Source organism: Hydractinia symbiolongicarpus, chromosome 2 (genome assembly GCF_029227915.1).
Source record: "Hydractinia symbiolongicarpus strain clone_291-10 chromosome 2, HSymV2.1, whole genome shotgun sequence".
Lineage (NCBI taxonomy): Eukaryota > Metazoa > Cnidaria > Hydrozoa > Anthoathecata > Hydractiniidae > Hydractinia > Hydractinia symbiolongicarpus.
In genome coordinates, this window is record NC_079876.1 from 11,204,855 (window position 1) to 11,223,381 (window position 18,527).

At 33.2% G+C, this 18,527-nt stretch overlaps 3 protein-coding genes across 11 annotated transcripts; 1 reads left to right on the top strand and 2 right to left on the bottom strand.

Moving 5' to 3' along the window:
- Positions 1 to 292: 292 nt before the first annotated feature.
- Positions 293 to 2,807, top strand: LOC130629386 (uncharacterized). The gene is made up of 2 exons (XM_057442549.1): positions 293 to 1,344; positions 1,462 to 2,807. The coding sequence occupies exons 1-2, from the start codon at positions 392 to 394 to the stop codon at positions 2,744 to 2,746; spliced, it is 2,238 nt and encodes a 745-aa protein (XP_057298532.1). The 5' UTR covers positions 293 to 391; the 3' UTR covers positions 2,747 to 2,807.
- Positions 2,808 to 2,868: 61 nt separating this feature from the next.
- LOC130629759 (uncharacterized) lies at positions 2,869 to 4,649 on the bottom strand. The gene is made up of 5 exons (XM_057443098.1): positions 4,565 to 4,649; positions 4,101 to 4,497; positions 3,416 to 4,012; positions 3,191 to 3,225; positions 2,869 to 3,032 (listed from the first exon to the last, which is right to left on the bottom strand). Exons 1-5 carry the CDS (start codon positions 4,647 to 4,649, stop codon positions 2,869 to 2,871), a joined length of 1,278 nt encoding a protein of 425 aa, XP_057299081.1.
- On the bottom strand, positions 3,367 to 18,004 carry LOC130629388 (uncharacterized). Of its 9 annotated transcripts, XR_008981953.1 has the most exons (7): positions 17,706 to 18,004; positions 15,001 to 16,546; positions 13,941 to 14,087; positions 12,027 to 12,097; positions 11,145 to 11,203; positions 9,948 to 9,978; positions 9,627 to 9,667 (listed from the first exon to the last, which is right to left on the bottom strand). XR_008981953.1 is itself a non-coding variant. In XM_057442552.1 (6 exons), exons 3-6 carry the CDS (start codon positions 9,952 to 9,954, stop codon positions 5,532 to 5,534), a joined length of 996 nt encoding a protein of 331 aa, XP_057298535.1. In that variant the 5' UTR covers positions 9,955 to 9,978; positions 11,145 to 11,203; positions 12,027 to 12,071; the 3' UTR covers positions 3,367 to 5,531. The 9 variants fall into 9 exon arrangements, 7 of the variants coding, with proteins under 7 accessions (XP_057298535.1, XP_057298537.1, XP_057298536.1 ...); XM_057442552.1 differs by lacking the exons at positions 13,941 to 14,087; positions 15,001 to 16,546; positions 17,706 to 18,004 and adding exons at positions 3,367 to 5,983; positions 6,147 to 6,225 and having other exon boundaries at positions 9,210 to 9,667; positions 12,027 to 12,071; XM_057442555.1 differs by lacking the exon at positions 11,145 to 11,203 and having other exon boundaries at positions 9,526 to 9,667.
- Positions 18,005 to 18,527: the final 523 nt, after the last annotated feature.

Sequence of the window (18,527 nt, forward strand, 5' to 3'; positions counted from 1 at the left end):
ACGTTTTTAGATAGCTAAAAACTTAAAATTGATTTGCTTAAGGTTTATACATGGGTAGAAAACGTGATGAAATATTCACCTTAACATGTGACAACACAAAAAAAAATATATTCCTATAGATACAAAGTATTTAGAGAGAAAAATATCGAAAGGAGACCTACAAACCTCACAACATCACCAAAAATGGCCTCCAAACATGTTTCCGTTGTTTATCCGGTTCTGGCGTGATTCCGAAATAGACGATATCGCAGTTGCCGTAAAATTTGAACTGCGCAAAGCATTCTGGGATCGTTCTGGGGATAAACATTATCTAGCGCTGTGAGAGTAGCCATTTTAATATTGATTTTCATATGAGCAGAGCTGTGTTACTGAGATTTCTATAAATACATCGATGGAATTGAATAAAAATGAAAGTACTTTCAACTTAGATGGTGATACAAATGTTGTCGATGTTTTACTACAAACGTTTGGTGTGAAAGGTTTGAAAGCTGGGCATGATGTAGCTTGTAACTTCGCTGCTTGGAAGTTGTCTGAATTAAAGTTGTTTTTGAAGATTAGTGGGAAGTTAAAGGGATTGACAAATGCCAAAAAACAGAAAGTTCTAGAAACAGTCATTTTAACTTGGAAAAAATTAAACTATATTCAGCTTTCATCAACAATGACGGTGAAGGAAAATCAAGATGACACTGATGCTGCTGCTCCTTCAGCAGCTATACTTTTGTCGCCTATACGAAAACCCATTCCTGGGGTAACAGCAAGCACACCTCGTGATCCTACGTTGAGATACCCAGACATAAAAGAAGGAATGTGCAAAGCCGATTTTGAAACATGGACGATGTCTCATCTACAAGAATTTTTAGGAGACAGAAACATCAACCGAACTGGAAATAAATGCAGATTAGTGGAAAATGCCTTCGCAGCTTATAAATTGAATCTTGCAGTATCAGCAACCAATATTCAGGAAGAGAAAGAACAAATTAAGAGGGACGTTTCTGCTAAGCTGCTATTAGAGAATGGTTTGATGAGACTGCCCGATCCCACTACATTGAAAAATGATTGGGTAGAAGCACCCATAAATCTGCCTGATACGTTAAATAACAATGTTACCGAGTATTTAGAAAAAAACAATGCTGGCAAAGCCTTCAAGGGAGGAAATTCGTTGTTACAGTCCGGTCATGTATCGAATGTCATGACACACATGATAAGTCCGAACATTCGTTATTGTTTTGTACGTGGTTCATGTCTTCCAGAACAGAAATTATCTAAAGATCCTTATTCTGTGTGGGTTTGCTTGCACAAAGATTTTGGTGATGTAATTACTGGTGATTGTAGTTGCACTGCCGGGTACGTTTATTTTAACAATTTTGTAACCTGTTATTGTAGAGCCAAAATACAATTTTTTTTTGCAGGTGTAGTTGAAAAAAAAATTCAAGCATATGAAATATTATCAATTTTTTTTAGAGTATCAGGTGTGTGCAAACATGTTGGTGGTTTACTTTGGTACATTGAGCGAGAAGTGAGACTGGGACATAATCAAACATGTACATCAAAGAAGCAGCAGTGGAGTGTTCCGTCCAAGAAGCAGCTAAAATTGCATGTCCCTGATATATTAAATAACATCACAATAAAAAAACCAAAAGCTGAAAAAATTTTAAGTCCCAATGAAAGCTATGGACAAAATAGATTTCATTATGATCCAAGACATGTGAACGATCGTAGTACAGATTTACTTTACGAGAAAGATATTAACGCATTAGCAGATGTTACGAATGGAAATTGTGGCATCGTACAGTTGATGCGTAAACGTTGTCACCATGATAATGCGGATGGAGAAATTATATCGAATGTTGTAGAAATTTCAGAAACAGAACATGTTGAAACACCTATGACGGTTCAACAAAATTTTGAAAAAGTTGGTACGACATCCTTTGAAAATTTTACTAGCCATTTGAAAATTAGTCCTGCACAGCAACTTCTTGTTCAAGAACTTACATCTAATCAAAGCAAGGATGTATCATGGTTTGAATACCGACGTGATCGTGTCACAGCATCAAAGTTTAAAGACTGTTGTATAAAAGTTGATAATAACTTTGATATTATAAACCCCAAGAAAACACGTACTTTGATATCTAAAGTTTGCGGTTACTATGATTCAAAATATCAATCGAAAGCATGTCGATGGGGCATAAATAATGAACCTGTCGCCAGAAAGATATACGAGAAGAACATGAAAAAATCTCATCGACACTTCAAAGTTATGGAACCTGGATTTTTTATTGATATGGCATATCCATTTATTGGTGCAAGCCCCGATGGATTAGTTAGTTGTAGTTGTCATGATCCTGGCTTATTAGAAATTAAGTGTCCTTGGACTCATCGTGGATTGAATATACCTGAGTATGCCTCGAAGAAGGATTCATGTTTGGAAATTGTTGGCGTAGATATTAAATTAAAACGTAAACATACATATTTTTATCAGATGCAGTGCCAAATGCATGCAACCGGAAGGAACTGGTGTGATTTTTTTCTTTGCACCACGAAAGACAGTTTTGTTGAAAGGATTATGTTTGACAAAGAGTTTTATGATATGGCTGTTCGAAAAGCCACAGTCGTGTATAAGGAGTTGATACTACCTGAAATATATACTAGAGACTTATGCTATACATTGCATGTGGAGAAAGAAGTGAAGGAGACTGTCGCAGATATTGTTGATCATGTTACTATTGCTTTATCTAATACCTCATGAAAAGAAACTTCTTGTACATCATTTTTTTGTTAATATTTTGAAGTAAAAAGCTCTGAACATATTATGACATTATTTCCTCAACCCCTTTTGATTCTTACTTAGTTTATGATTCCTATATTTACTCATATGGACCGAACTTTACCGTGAACGCCTTGCGTTAGCCTTTCTATATTCTTAACCTTCCAGTCGTTGATTCTCGCTGAGATCATATTACGCAACTTATTTCTCGTTATCGAACTGCGCGCTGTCATGATTGGTTCAAATATAAAAGCCTTGTCCTGATTGGCTGAATAAAAAATAATACGAGACATTATGTCTCGGCAGTTTGAGAAGTCGGCCTGAGTTGTTTTGATTTCCACGGCGCCGAGCCTTACCGTATTATCTGATTGGTCTAAAAGAAATGAATGTCGCGCTCTGATTGGTTTAAACTAAGACGAGAATTACGGGACTTTATAAAATATAAACAAGACAAGCGCAAGCTGAATCAAAGTTTTGCATATTTCGAGAATCGATTGAGATTTCCCAGGAAAAAAATAAGATTCTCAGACAAGTTTGAAAATTCTGTAACCACGAAAGTAGGACGTGAACAAATGTAGGACGTGAAAGATCACACAATGGAATATATTAACAATTTTTTTTCTTGAAAATACCTAAGGTTAAAACATTTACAATGGCACAAGAGGTGGAGCTAAGTTAGTGATGGCAGCACAAATGACAAAAATATCATCCAATAAATCTTTCATTGTAACTGGTATTGCACCTTGGAGTATACGAAAGTCTTTGATTCGAGCTATTGCCCTTTCCACGTGTATTCTAGCCTTAGCTATATTAGAGGTTCGATTGCAGTTTTTTCTGGTAAAACGAATTTTATCCTTCAAGAACCGAGGAATAATCAATTTTGATCCTCTTCCAACCAACAGATCACTTATATTAAAACCTTTATCTGCCATCAAGTTGTCACCGGGGTTAATTTTCTCAAGAATGCCACAAGTTTCTGTTATATACCGATCTGAAGCACACCCACCATAGCATTTTGAAATGAACGAAATTGTTCCACAAGGTGTGATCGACAACAGTTTTTTCCAAGTATTTTTAGATTTGTATGAAGAATACGTTTGAGCTTGCGCTTTGGCTAAACTAGGTTTTTCTAGTCCACCTTCCGTACAATCTATAATGCCGATGGTGTTTGGAAAATCCTTGAAGCACTTGGGGTAGCATCCATTATTTTCTTCTCTGGAAGGCCAATATATCAAACATTGAAGTTCTCTGGATAAAAATGGAATCCACGTACTAAGCACTTGAGACAGTGCTTTGAGAAACATCAAAACGATAACTCAGGTCTCGTTCTACTAACCCCAGCCGAAGCCTTATGAGGGTCATAAATAGTTCACTTTTTGTGTTGAGTTTCCTTTTTGGTCCTGTCTTTTTTCTGTTCGAATTACTTTTTGAATAAGAGGTTTCTCCCTTGAAGTAACTGAGCTTCTCAGCTTTTGGTTTTATACGGTTGTATAACCATTCAAACACACCATAATTTTGCAGTCCGGTATACAGGCTTATCGCTTTATCGTCATTCTTGATTTCGTCTATTGAAAAAGGTTTTTTTACATGTAAACCTGATTTTAAATCATTGTTTTCATTTATCAATTCTTGAATTTTTATTTGTTGACGTATAATGGTAACAGTTTTGTTTCGCTTCGAAGTGCACGAATCACAATTTTCATAAATTTTACTACGAGAACATTGTTCATTATCTATGGCGTTGTCATAATCATGGCCGTTCAAAAAAGGTGTTTGTGATGGTACGTCGCATAAATTTACCACCCCGATTCAAAGCCTTCTCCCAGCTTTTAGCATCTTTCTCAGTTTTAGGAGAATGCCATCGTAGAATGCCAACATGAGACATTATGATCAACCTGAAGAAGTGAAAATAAAAGAAGACAGATTAAAAATGAAGCATTTAAGCAAAATTCCTAGCATGGGTATTTGTATGACTTGAGTTATCAAGCATCCAAAGAGCTGAAATAGACTGATAAACCACAAATAGTTCAAACAAACATAGAAAACACTGTCATTGAATATTTGTAGAACTTGCTTTGCCAGCTAGCTAGCTAGTGTGGGAGAGTTATATATATTAAACTCACTTATCGGGACTGTTTCTTCCATTACTGCATCCATATACAGCACAGTAATCATTTTTACCCATAACGGTCCAAATTCAATAAAATATATCTTGCTAATAATGTAATAATGTACGAATAATGTAATCGATATCTTTCTTTACTCAAGGCAACGCTGTGAAAGACCGTAAAATCGCTTCGCTGTTTATTTTCATCCCCAGAACAATCCCAGAATGCTTTGCGCAGTTCAAATTTTACGGCAACTGCGATATCGTCTATTATTCCGAAATTAACCTGCGTTCAACCTAAAAACGGAGGTCCGTAAAAATCGGGCCCTGCGCTAATTTTCCGAAAAAAGCTGCGCGCAACCATTTTGAACACACAAAATACAGCTATTATAACAGGAATTACCGCAAGCAGCAAGGAAGAAAGGTTTATAACTAAGAGAAATAGTAAAACGAATTAAGGATGGGTGCGAAAGCTAATTCTAGTAACGTCTCTGTGAGCATATATAAATAAGTACGGAAAACATCTGAATGTGTAGATGTTCATTTTGGCAAAATTTCTGTTTACTAAAATATTTTCTCTTCGTCAGTTCTAGCCTTCTTGTAATCCATTATGCTTTGAAATGTATATTCTTTCGGCAAACGATGCCCGGCATCAATTATCTACTTGCACCAAAATTTACCAGCAAATTTATGTAAATCATTTTCTTTGCTTCGGGAAAACACATCATAACGGTAAGTCATGGGTCTGACTCTCGAGGAGATTTGAGAAAGGATATCCAACCTTAACTTGATTTTGTCATATCGTATCAATTGATTTGTTAAATAAAATATTTCGTCAAATATTATACGCTTTTCTTCTTTTATGTTTGTGCAAAGAAAATAGCCGAGTAGATGTATACCGAAGGTTTCGGAATCCGTTATTTTGCTATCAGGCAAAAGAAGAGAAAAAAGATTTTTCTCCAAGTCTTTTAACTTTCCTTGTTGTTGCCACTCTTCCATAACTTGATGCAATTTTTTTCCGTCCCTTGGAAAATCTCCATATGCAGGATCGTGAAATAAACATCGCAAACATTCTTCTACGTCAAATATTAACTCAGCTTGACGTTCGCAATCTAAAAGCGTCAAAATAAACTGTAAGTGAACAGAAAGTGAAGAAGAAGATAATTAAGATACCCTTTCTTTAGTTCACCGTTAATTTGAATCTAGTTGTTTCGTGTATAAACTGTAAATTGTCAAAATGCAAAAACAAAATTAAACACGAAAGGGTTTTCTTACCAAAATTGTGCATTTCATAATTATATGTGGACAATTCGTCTTCCGAGAGTGTAATATCTTCGAATAATGTACACAAATGCTTAAAAATAAAGTAAAAGAAAAATATGACAATAGTAATTAATTAAGCATCATTTTTGTTCTATACATTTTTTTTTATCTTTCATCCAAAAGTTTCCGTTTTTAAAGAAATAATTTTTTCGTTGTAAGAATAAGTATATATAGTAATATGTGGAAAAGAAATGCTAGATTTGTTACTTTTTTGATTTTTTAAAAATCTGCATATTTTTCGGAAAACTAATAATCAGCAGCTGATGATCAAGTTATTCGCTTCGTATTTACGCAGTTTTTTGTACCGAAAGTATCATTCCTTTGTTATTTAAAAAAAATTTTCTTCGGTTACAAACCAGCACACAATGAAGGTTTTGTCAGCAATATTTTATTTGAAAAAAAAAATATTACATACAGGAAGATTATATCTGCACAGGGCTACGCAAATTTTGATGTTGAAGTAAAGAAAGTAATATTTGTATAAAAGTAAATAACTTCAATGTAGATACATTTGAACTCACGTAATTTGAACTCCTATAATTTAAATAATCATACAAATCGAACGAATTCTCCGGTCCCTTCCGAGTTTACTCTAAAATCCTTATAAGAAAGCTCCTATAGTTCGAACTCATGTAATTCTAAAAATCATGAATTGAACAGTTTTAGTTTTGTGAGCAAATTTTGATCATGTAATTCGAATTTTGAAAATTTTCGTCCATTCAAAGTTCTAAAACTCAATTTTTTTTAACAATCGAACTTTACAATGAAATTCAAACTTTTCAAATAATCTCGTGAAATTCAAGCTTTTAACAATGGAACGTTCCAATAAAATTCGAATTTTTCAACAATCGAACGTTTCATTGAAATAGAATGCTTTGAAAACTTTGAGTGTTTTTGTTTGTCTGTTGACATTTTACATCATTCCTAACAATGGCATCTAAGAGAAAACACAATGAGGTGACTTTGAAATGCTTTAAAGGATCTGGAAAAGGGGCACTTGATCAAAGATGTAGCCAAGGAATACAATATTGCCACTAGCACACTGGCAACCTGGAAGGAAAATAAGGAAAAACTAAACGAAGTTTTAGAAAATTGCTCTTTGAAACGCTAACGGAGATTTAAAACAGATAAATACGACAAATTAAATGACGCTCTGTTTAAGTGGTTTAAATCATTGCGCGGAAATAACATTCCAATCAATGGTTCAATCTATGCAGAAGAAGCACACGAATTTGCAAAAGCTTTTCAATATGAAGACTTCAAGGCATCAAAATGGGTGGTTAAGAGACTGGAAAGAGATGTAAATTATGTTTTATGTACCTTTACTGTCTTCAATCACTCTCCCGAATGTATCCCGTCATGAAAAATAGTCAGAACAATGGGAATTTCAATCTTTTAAAGATATGAAATTGCATTCGAGTAGGTATCTGGTGAATCAGAGAAAGTCACCAAAGAGATGACAGCGCCACGGGAAGAAACAACCCTCCCAACTATTCTTGCCAGGTACGATTTAAAGGACATCTTCAACGCGTATAAATTTGGTCTGTTTTACCAAGCCTGCCTTCCAAGTCTTTATATTTTCGTGGTAAACGTTGCGCAGGTGGAAAATATGACAAAGTTGGCCTAACTGGTATGGCTGCATTCAACGCTATTGGTGAAAAACACCCGATGTTCGTGTTAGGAAAGTCTGTAAAGCCGAGATGCTTCAAGAACGTGCACAAACAATCTTCCTTGTCGATACCGATCTCAAAATAAATCATGGATAGATGGAGTACTTTTTGAAGAGTGGATACGAGAGCTCGACCGTCGATTAGATTCGCAAGGAAAAAGATTATTTGGTTGTCGATAATTGTCCTGCTCACCCGGAAGTCATAGGATTAAAAGCAATCAATTTACAATTTTTGCCACGCAACACAAATTCTTGTACAAGGCCTATGGAACAAGGATTATCAGGTATGTTTTCGCATGTTTTTTTGTGTTTGTATTTGATTTGACAATGCTTTTTTTAACATCCTTTTACATAGCAAGGGAAGCCGTTGCAATTTATAAAACATAGAATGTTTTGATTAGTTTGCCAACGCTCACTGAACGTGAAAATGAAATCGATAAATGTGCTATCGCTGTAACTAAAGATGAAAAAGTTTTTGGCCATATAAAAAAGGAAGGACAGGTCCATGTGCCAAAACAATCTTTTATTTTTTGGGACCGAATCGCATGAACAGAAATAGTGAGTGAGTATAAAGAGGTCGAGATTGTTGATGTCGATGCAAGCTTTAATAATGATAAGGATGGCTGTCCTGACGAGTTTCGCCACCGTCGCAATACCAGATTGAAAAAGCAATAGAGGCTCTGCAGAAACTGACGTTGTTTGAGACTGATCCAACGTTTGTTTGGCTCTGCTGTCGCAAATATCCGATAAGATCAACCGTAGAAAATTGATAGCAGCCAGAAAAATCATGGATTTTTATGAGAAAAATTGTTAAGTAAAAATTTGTAAGACCTGTTTTACATGAAAATAGCAACTTATTTCTCAATTAGCTACTATGCGCCGTTTTACTTCATAGGATGTTACAATATTGATAATTAATAGCGATGTAAACCCGTTAACACTTTCCCACCAAAATTCGACCGAAAAATGTCAAACTCCTATAATTCGAAACTTATGTAATTTGAATAATTTTTAAATCCTCTTGGACTTTAAGCACATTGTGCAAAAACTAAAATACAGACGTTACAAAAACAAACCAAAAAAAGAAATTCGCAAAATTGTTGCACACAAAACACAAAGTTTTATTTTTCAAAATTATCACCCCCAAAGTAAATTTTTGAAGAACTAAACAACGACCTAACCTTGTTTTTGTTTTTTAATCGTTTTTTTAATTGTTACGTTCTAGCGTTTGGTAATAAGAAACATTTTCAAAAAGTAGCTAAACAACTTGTTTTATTTAATGTTATAAAAAATGGCAGTACTTTGTCTGTTATTAACATTATGCACACACAAAGTCGTTTACTTACCTCTACCTCCTTCATGTTTTCTTTTGCACACCCAAGTGTGGAAAGGCCAAACTTTATCTGGTCTACAACATTTGACATGACATAATAAGGAACAACATTTGAAAAATATTTGATTCCATTCATCATGACACACAAATTGTTAATTGCACCAACTGCGTCTGGTTTCAAAATTTTGCTTTTCAAAAGTAAACAACGTAACGTGTACAAATCAAAGATCTCGGAATCTGAAATCCCCTTTTTTGGAAAAATCAGTGTTTGCTTATATATTGGAAAATCAAACATCTCTCCGTTTCGATATAGTTCCAGTATTGTGTTATATAACTTTCCACCATCTTTAGGAAAGTTTCCGCTCGCAGGATGGTGAAGTAAAGATCGCAAATAATTTTTTACTTCAGAGAGCAATGCTCCACATAAAATTCTCCAATCAGTTTTGGTAGGTACTTTGCTTTCCTTCATATCTAGTAAAATGAAAAACTATTAGCTACAAAAACAGTTTAGGACAAAAAAAGACAAACAGGATGAGATAATTTAAGATAAAAAAGACACGTGGTTTCAGTAGGCTCCTAAAAAGGTCTGAGTGACTTTTGGACAACACTGAACGAAATATCACGGTCATATTAAATAGACATTTTCTAATTTCGAGACACTCGATGTTAAATACATCATTCACAGTATCTCAAGCGTAAAGAAGTTGTCGGGTGCAAAACTATTAAGATAAATACAAGGAATTATGCTTACTGGCCATTCAATAACTCCTTTTCCTTGTGTTCTAAAAGAGGTATGAAAGAAAAATAATTTACAAAGAAAGCAATACAGTGTTAACTGTAAAGAACAAATTAATGTTAATAGTAATGAATACAAAAAATATAAAAATTCCAAAGTATACATTGTGATTATCAGAAGTAAATAAGTTCCATTTAGTTGCATCTAAACCTTTTAGTTTTAAATTTCTGCAAAATTACAGCCATATTTAGGGTGACTGTTCAACTAGAGCCTTGTGAATTTACAATATGTTTATTTGTGTCAATTAGGAGCCTGCTGATGCATAACCATCTTAAAAAGCTTTAAACTGCTCACACAGAATTAAAACAAATAATAAAATGTATAAAATTTACAATAACAGGCACACAGTATTCCTAAAATTTTGAATTTTTATCCCGGACGTGAAACGTAGTTCTACGTTAAAATTTACCTTTATTATTACGTAACTCGTTATAGTACCGTTTTTTAAATATGTTCCTAAAAAAATAATAATGTGTAGTTGAATTTCACACCAGAGCTTTAAGATTTTAACCGCTCTAATTTACATAACGGCCTTAAAGATTGTGTAAGTAGGAGTGTGTTTTACAAATTGTACGTTACGCCACTTGGCAGAACGTCATAATACGCCGGAGAACAAAATGTGTGAATGGTAAATGTGTGCACTCTCTCCCACTCCTAAAACTTACTTCTTATTTTTTTTTCTAAGCGATATCTAAATACCCGAGTGGCAAAGCCTGCAATGTTTTTCTTGTTTTTTGCTAAGCGGTCTGTGGATGTTTCAGGGGACCTGATTAGTCACTTCTTGGTTTAATTAACGTCTAAATATTTATATTGAAGTGCAGAATGATAACACACTATTCAAATTTCAAATCAAGAGAATGGAGAAACGAGGTTTCATCTCTAACCTCTGGAAGTAACTCCATGTAAGAAAGCTTTACCACACAAAGATACATTTAAATATTCAGATTTCTTTTTCTGAATACAAAAGTGAAACGCATCAAACAATTAAATATAATAACAAAAAGCAAAAACTCTATCTCCACTTACTGACTTAAGTTAATTTTTTAATTGTCTATATCTATATGCAAAACAGATGAGAGGGTTTGGTAACATGAGAGCAATAATAAAAATACTAAAAATACTAAAAATCACAGCGCGTAAAAACCATCTTACCTAGGCGGGTTAACTCGTCTTGGCAAGTTCAACCGAGTTCTAGACATGTTAGTTCAACTCTATGGTAAAATAATCTCGGTTTAGTTTGGACAAAGTTTTAAAAAGTAAGGGATATCTCACAGAATTTCTAAATGATGCTTTTTGGCCTTTTTTTGAGACACACAATAGTAATTTCCACCAGAATCTTGTTCCAAAATGCAGAGTGCTTTGCATAAACTATCCCAGTTAGCTCAGCAGGGATGAAAGAATTTTATGTCGCCAGTCAGAACTGAAATATATAGTGCTTGATTAAAAAACTCAAGGAAACTTACTCATTTTCTACTATGACGGGATAGCTGCCTAGTTGGGTGCTTCTAGTAAGCCTATTTTTTTTGCGCTCTGCCAAAACAACATTTAGAATGGGCATGTTGTATCGCAGTGCGTAAGTAACTATATCATATAATCTAAAGTGGGATGTTTGGAAAGGTTAAACATTTAGGGTGCAAAATTTGATGACAATCCGCCACGGGGCTGGCCTGAAGCAGCGGGGGTGGGGAAACTAAAAAAGCAAGAAAACTTTGCCCCTTCAGTTACATCAACCAGCCATTAGATTTAAGTAAAAACATTGCATCAATAATACATCTACTTAAATTTTCTTTTATATAAACTTTCATCTTGCAGAATTTCATTGTTTCCAAGAAAAAGATTTTGCTTCCTGCAAGTCCACAGGGTAATAATAAGATTATATCCTTTTAAAAAATAACCGTTCTTGTAAACATTCTTTCGAGTATAGGTGTGGATAGCCAACTATATTATCTGTAACGATCATTCTTCCCCATGGAATTGTCACGATAATTTTTCCCTATTATTTTCAAGTTACTTAATTAATTATGTGTTCATTACCTCGTATTTATCAATCTCTCCATATTCTGTGTCCGTCGACAAAACGTCAGCACAATCAATTTTTTGATTTCCTAAAAAAATGTACTGAATGCATAAAACATCATATCATCAAAATTACATCATCAGGTCAATACTTTTTCTCAAACCCGTGTTAAAAGCTCACTGAAATCTGACATAAGGATATCTGTTTTTATTTTCCTCGTCTTAACCTGATTTATTCTTATTTCGTTAATAATAATACGATTTTGATTGGTTAAATGCCTCTAGATTAATCGAAACGGTTGAGCCTGCATACAATTCTGAGATTGTTAACTCGAATCGAAAATAATTTCTGTTATTAACTTGGTAGAAAAAGGTTGATAAAGCATTTAGAGATAACAATGATTAATGTAAAACGTTAACTCTGTTGACGCGATTTTCTAACGTTCGCAAGAAAGAAAAAATTGTTACTATTTATGTGTTATAACATAAATTATTTAGCTTATAATTGGAGGATCATATATATCATATGATGATTTTAAAACCTTTTGTACATAACTATGTATCACCATCATCAGTATTTTTGTTTGAGCATCTTGTTATTCTGCACATCACATTGTCAAAGTGATGATTATTACAACTTGTTGTTTATCCTACCAAACTATTCTTCTCCAATGGTTTATTCGCCACAGATGATTAGAGTCAGATTGTTTATCTCCGTGTAAATATGACTTTTTTTTGACACGAATTGGGATTGCAAAAAAAGAGGGGAATACTCCATAAATATAAATGATTTTGTGCTGTACTCCCATTGTAGGACAAAAACATTTTCAGGAAAAGAATTTGATTTTAACTTTATTCGTGCTTATTTTCCAAAAAATTTTTTATGGAATTTTGACGAAACAACACTTTTTTATATCGAGTAAAAATTCTTAAAAAAAATTTACTATAAATTGTTTTACATGTTTTTGAAAGCTTTATGTGACTTATTTTGTGACTTTGTGAATCTATGTGACTTATTTTGTGTTTTTATTGTTACTAAATTCACCGCATTCAAAATCGTTAACCAAATTTAAAGCTTGTGCTTTTGTTCTCTATTTAACCAAATTTGATGACGTGATCACCAAAAACGCTGATGTCAACAAATTTTTTTTACACATTGTTTATTTATAGCCGGACAACACTTGTGGTCAGTTTCAAGTCCAACGGACAACGATTGTAGAAATTACACAGGGGGTGTTCTTAATGTTTGAAGAAGCCGAAAGTAATTATATAAAAGATCATGGACAGCATGACGCATTAATCAATAAGATTCACACAAGGCCTATATTATTAGTATAGACAGACTAATAGAATTAACAAGTGATTTAGGCAAACAGAGAGGTTTTGACTCAATAAAATGGAGCAAGTTGTATTAATTTTTCATGCCTTGTAATATTAAACGATTCAATTACCTAATGGAAAACACGGATTAACAAATATCTGAATTTTTTGTGTATTTAGAAAAGTCAATAGTGACATAAACAAATTTTCATCACTTTTCACATTTATTGATCGCATGCGAAGCGGATTTTATATATATATAAAATGTTTGAACACACAGAATTAGTCCACATTCCATGTTGGAGGATAATACTATTTTAAAGAATTTTTTTATTAGGTGAAATAACAAGAATTCATTCATACTACTACACAATCGAAATAACTAGACTGTTAACAGTTACACTGTAATTGTCTCGTACCTATGTACACTTACAGCTGCACATATTTGTGCTGCGTCAGGCAACATAACCTTAATAAGTATATTTAAGACATTGAAATTGTTTTTTTAGTGAATACGACAGCATAAAAATTGACCAAGCAAGAAGGTATAAATGTAAACATTGGAATATAAAGTAGAACGGGGTATTAAGGGTAAATATTTTTATGTCTTACCTTGGTCAACATCTATTGTTAGCACAAACCATGGCAGCGTTTCTGCAATAAATGCGTGGACTGACCCTATTCGTGCAATATCAACTACGTTAGATAATGTTTGAGAATGTGAGTTGACAAACTGTTCTACTGAATACAACATCGTGGCTAAAAAGCATATAATTATTATTATTATTATTAAACAATATTTATACAGGATTTTTTACACTTCAGTAAAATGAACTACTGCTATCATCATGTGTCCTGTCAGTAAAAATATATAAAAGAAAGAAAAATATAAGCAAAAACTATTATCTACTAAATAACCACTCATGAGTTAGCTAAGAAATTAATATAAAACGCATGTACGTACCAAGAAAAGAGAAAAAGAGAAAAAACAAAAATGTGAAACTAGAATGCGCAAAAGTTAGAAACAGAAGCTACCTAAATAATTACTAAAAACATATAAAACATATTTTAAAAGCGAATATTTACATAAAATGTTGATAAACTAATTTTTTGAACTGAAATAAGTTATCACAACAACGTATTTTTAATGGTAAGTCATTGTATAATGCTGCACCAAGATATTTGAAGGATCTTTTTCCGAACTCCAATTTTATACGTGGTAATTTCACTAACATATTTCGATTCCGTGTGTTAATTGAATGCTCGTTGATAACAAAATAATTATTGAAATTTTCGCAGACAGTGCGAGCAAAATAAAAAATCATGCCCAACATGAGACTGTGGATATAAAGTGTTCACATCTGGAACCTTTTTTGATCCAACAAATTATATATGATCGGCTATATGATTTGGCGAGCTAGTTTATTATACGTCTATTATAAGTCTTGTTTTACTTGGAAGAAAAAACAGAATTTGTCAAACATCGCAAATAACATGACCACAAACAATTTGAATAAAGATAATAAATTTAAATGAAAACCTTCATCGGTATATGTTATCAGGGTAAAACAAGAGTAACCGTTTTGCCGTTGAGTAACCGTTTTCGTTGTGTCAATAAGTATACCTTTGCGTTCAATAGTATGGGGACTCAAACGGTTTATAAACAACTAACCTAAGTTTTTATTTATCTTGCTACATTCTTCTAATTGAAGTTCTTGTGTCAACAATGTTTCCACACTGCGCTTTAACTTACTCACAAACACAACCGAATGATAGTAGCCATCCTCAGTAAGGATTTTGACCTCCAACTGGCCGTTCAATGTTTCAATTTTAGTACACGAAGGACTTGTGTCTGCTGACACCTGAACAGTTTCTCCAAATATTTCCTTAAAAAACACATGTTTAGAGCTGATCATATCTTTGAAGGAAGTATTAAGTATTTGTATTTCGCGTTTGTTGAATGAACTACGATCGTTTTTTACCAAGGATAACATGATATGAAGTGAACCAGTATCCCACAACGTAAACCCTAATGTAAGTTCTGTTAGGTTTATATCAGTAATGTTACTAAATTTTTTTTTCAACTCTGCAAACATTGCTTTCTCAAGTTCGGCTTGTAAGATTTTCGATTTTGGATGCGTATCACATTGATAAAACTCAAAAGCATTGGAATCTGGTGAAGTAAACTTAATCTCCGCTTCAAATTGTTCAAACTCCTCTTCACATGCTACTTTTTTCAACCCACATATACGTACATCAAACTTGAAGTCGTTGCTCAGTTGTGCTAACGATTTATTCACCACCTTCTCTATAGTCATCCTCATCCTTGAATTCAATCCTTTTAATTTAGCGTTCTTGAGATATTTCCACCACTGCTAACTTGCTGATGGATAATTGAATTGAAATTCTCAAGGTTGATTTATTCATCTTAGACAATATTTTATCCATCTTTTCTTTAATAGCGAAAACATCTTCTAAAATTCTAACTCTTTCTTTAAATTTTTCTAACAAAAATGTTATTGAATATTTTTCAATCAACCTGATATCTTCTCTTATTTCAAAAAACGCTTCATGGTTTATCCAGGTTTTCTCAAAGTTTCTCCAATTTCCATTTGTGTGCAAGTATTCATATAAAGCAGTTAAGGCCCTAATATTTTCCTGCATGTTAGGGCTGATAGCTGAGAATTGTGATGTGTGTGCTCCTATATTTCTGGTTTTCCTCCCAGTATTCAAGTTCTTTGTAAGAATGTGCGAAAGACAATTTGATAATGTCCTACAAAATCCACAGTCATCGCAGTCTTTTTCTTCTCCGTTCCCTAGCAGGATATTCTTACAATTTGACTCACAAAAGATACAAAAGTTGTGATTCTTCCATGAAGGGAGACCTTGAATCTCTGTTAAACAAGCAAAGGACATGGTAAAGTCAAATTTTGACACATCTAAATTTAGTTTGGGAGTTAAGTCTCTTTTTGATTGTATAAAGAGATTTTCCCTATACTTATCTTCTTTCTTCAATATGTGCTTTCTTGGCAGATGTGGCAGGATCTTTAATAGAATGTCGCAATTTTCATCTAATACATCCCCAGTTGCTCTAAAATGCAATACCATCAAAAATCTTTTTAACAATTTGCTCATAACTTCTTCGTAAAAGTTTCTCATAATAACAAATCGAGCTTGTTCATCCTGAATCACGTAATTTGGTAGATCCATGTTACTTTCTAAATTTAAGATGGAAAGTACTATAGTAAAAATAAATAACCTACACATATTATACATAAAATATACATATCTTACATATAATAAATACACATAACTTTTAAACAGAAGTGATAACTTTTAAACAGAGTTGAGCTAGTCGCTGCAATATACGAATAGTAATATAAACATTTAACTGAGTAAACCATTTTAAAAGAAATATTAAACCAATTCTAAAAACTTTAAGGAGCTTAAGAAAAGCTATAGAACGTGGCAATTTAACTTATAGCTTGTATGCTACTCACAAGTTTAATTCTCGCCAACTGTGAAACTGTTTCACATCATTTTTTTCCGACCAATTGTTCCATATTAACTGACCAAGTAAAGACGGTACTGTATACTAATGCTGCTTAAATAATGTCGTCTTGGTTCAAAAACAACTGAAAACAGCGTTTTCAGAACGTTTGAATTATTTAACTATATTCAGTGACAAGAAGAGGCAACTGATTATGGCGAAACAACTCTTCAATTTACAGTAAGAATGTGCGATTTCTAATGGGTGGTCATATCTAACTAAAAATCCCTTTCACAGCTTTTATTACCCGTCTGCCGTTCGAGATCACCAAAATGAGTTTATGCTCCATCATTCTGTGATTTTACTGCATTATGCAATGAAAGCAATGATTTAAAATTAACATTGAAGGAGAGCTTACTGATTTACTGAAGTAAATCTCATTTCAATAGCATCATTACTTTACTGCCTTTAGAGCTATTCTAGCATGATTTTTTTTTAATTTTGTGTCTAATATTTTTTACTTTTAATATATACTGAATTTTTGCAACTATATTTTCCGAACGCGAAAGAGGTTAAGTAAAATATGTTTAAATAACCAAACATTCGAATTAATCAGCAGTGAACAGAAACGTTTTATAAAAACAAGTTACTAAGAAAATTTGTTCGACGTATGTATACAGTACACTTATATGTATCAGTAGTTACCGATGATGCAGTCGCAATAATTCCCCCTAGCACAAATAATTTATATCGTTCAAGAAAAAGGCTGAAGTCACTGATTATACAAATTATACAAACTTTAAACTAAAAGAATAAACAAGTATAAGTTTGAAATTTATTATCCCTAACTCTTAAGGTTGCTCAAAAGAAGAAGAGAAGAATCAAACCTTGAAACGCATCAAGTAATAAAAGCAGCCAAGTTCAGCTCTAATGTGGTTGATCAACAATTTAAACACGATTCTAACCTTCAAAATCATATAGTACATGTTTAAAACAAGTTTTTTCAGTTAAAACATAATGAATAAACACTGTTTTGGAAACAAATAGTATCTTCCAAACCAACAAGTTTAATGCGTATACCACAAATGTGAATTTTCATGATTTCTTTAATTCTTTAATAAATAGCCATACTTTTTTTATTGCCAAACGTTATAATATGCAGTTTTGTGTTTACTACACAACTATCACTTTCATAAGAAAACGTTTACGTGTGTCATTTCTCCTACTTACGTAACCATGAAAACAACACTCCTTCCCACATGTTTTTTTTGCTAGTTAGGATCAATAATAAAAAAGCTGATGACGATGGATGAAAGCACACATTGTTTTTAAATACACTTACTAACAAATATTTAAAGATTCGAAATTAACAGCATGTAAGTGCTAATGTTTATATAAAAGAGATGTGGTGGAAGACTTGTTGGAATAAAAAGACAAATAATTTTTTAATATAACAAACAATATAATCTATTTAATAACAGCCGCAAGAAGCGAACATACATGACATGCGATATAAAACGGACGGACGAACCAGTGGATTATCCACAAGCCACCGACTAGTCTCATAATAATAACCACTCGGTATCTGTTCGTGCGTCAAAATGATACCGGAATAGCGGCAGCGCGTTTGAAAGCGATGATTTAATTACCAAGAAACTGTAATAATTTAACACGGCATTACCGTGTCGTTTAGTCCTTACAAAAATTCA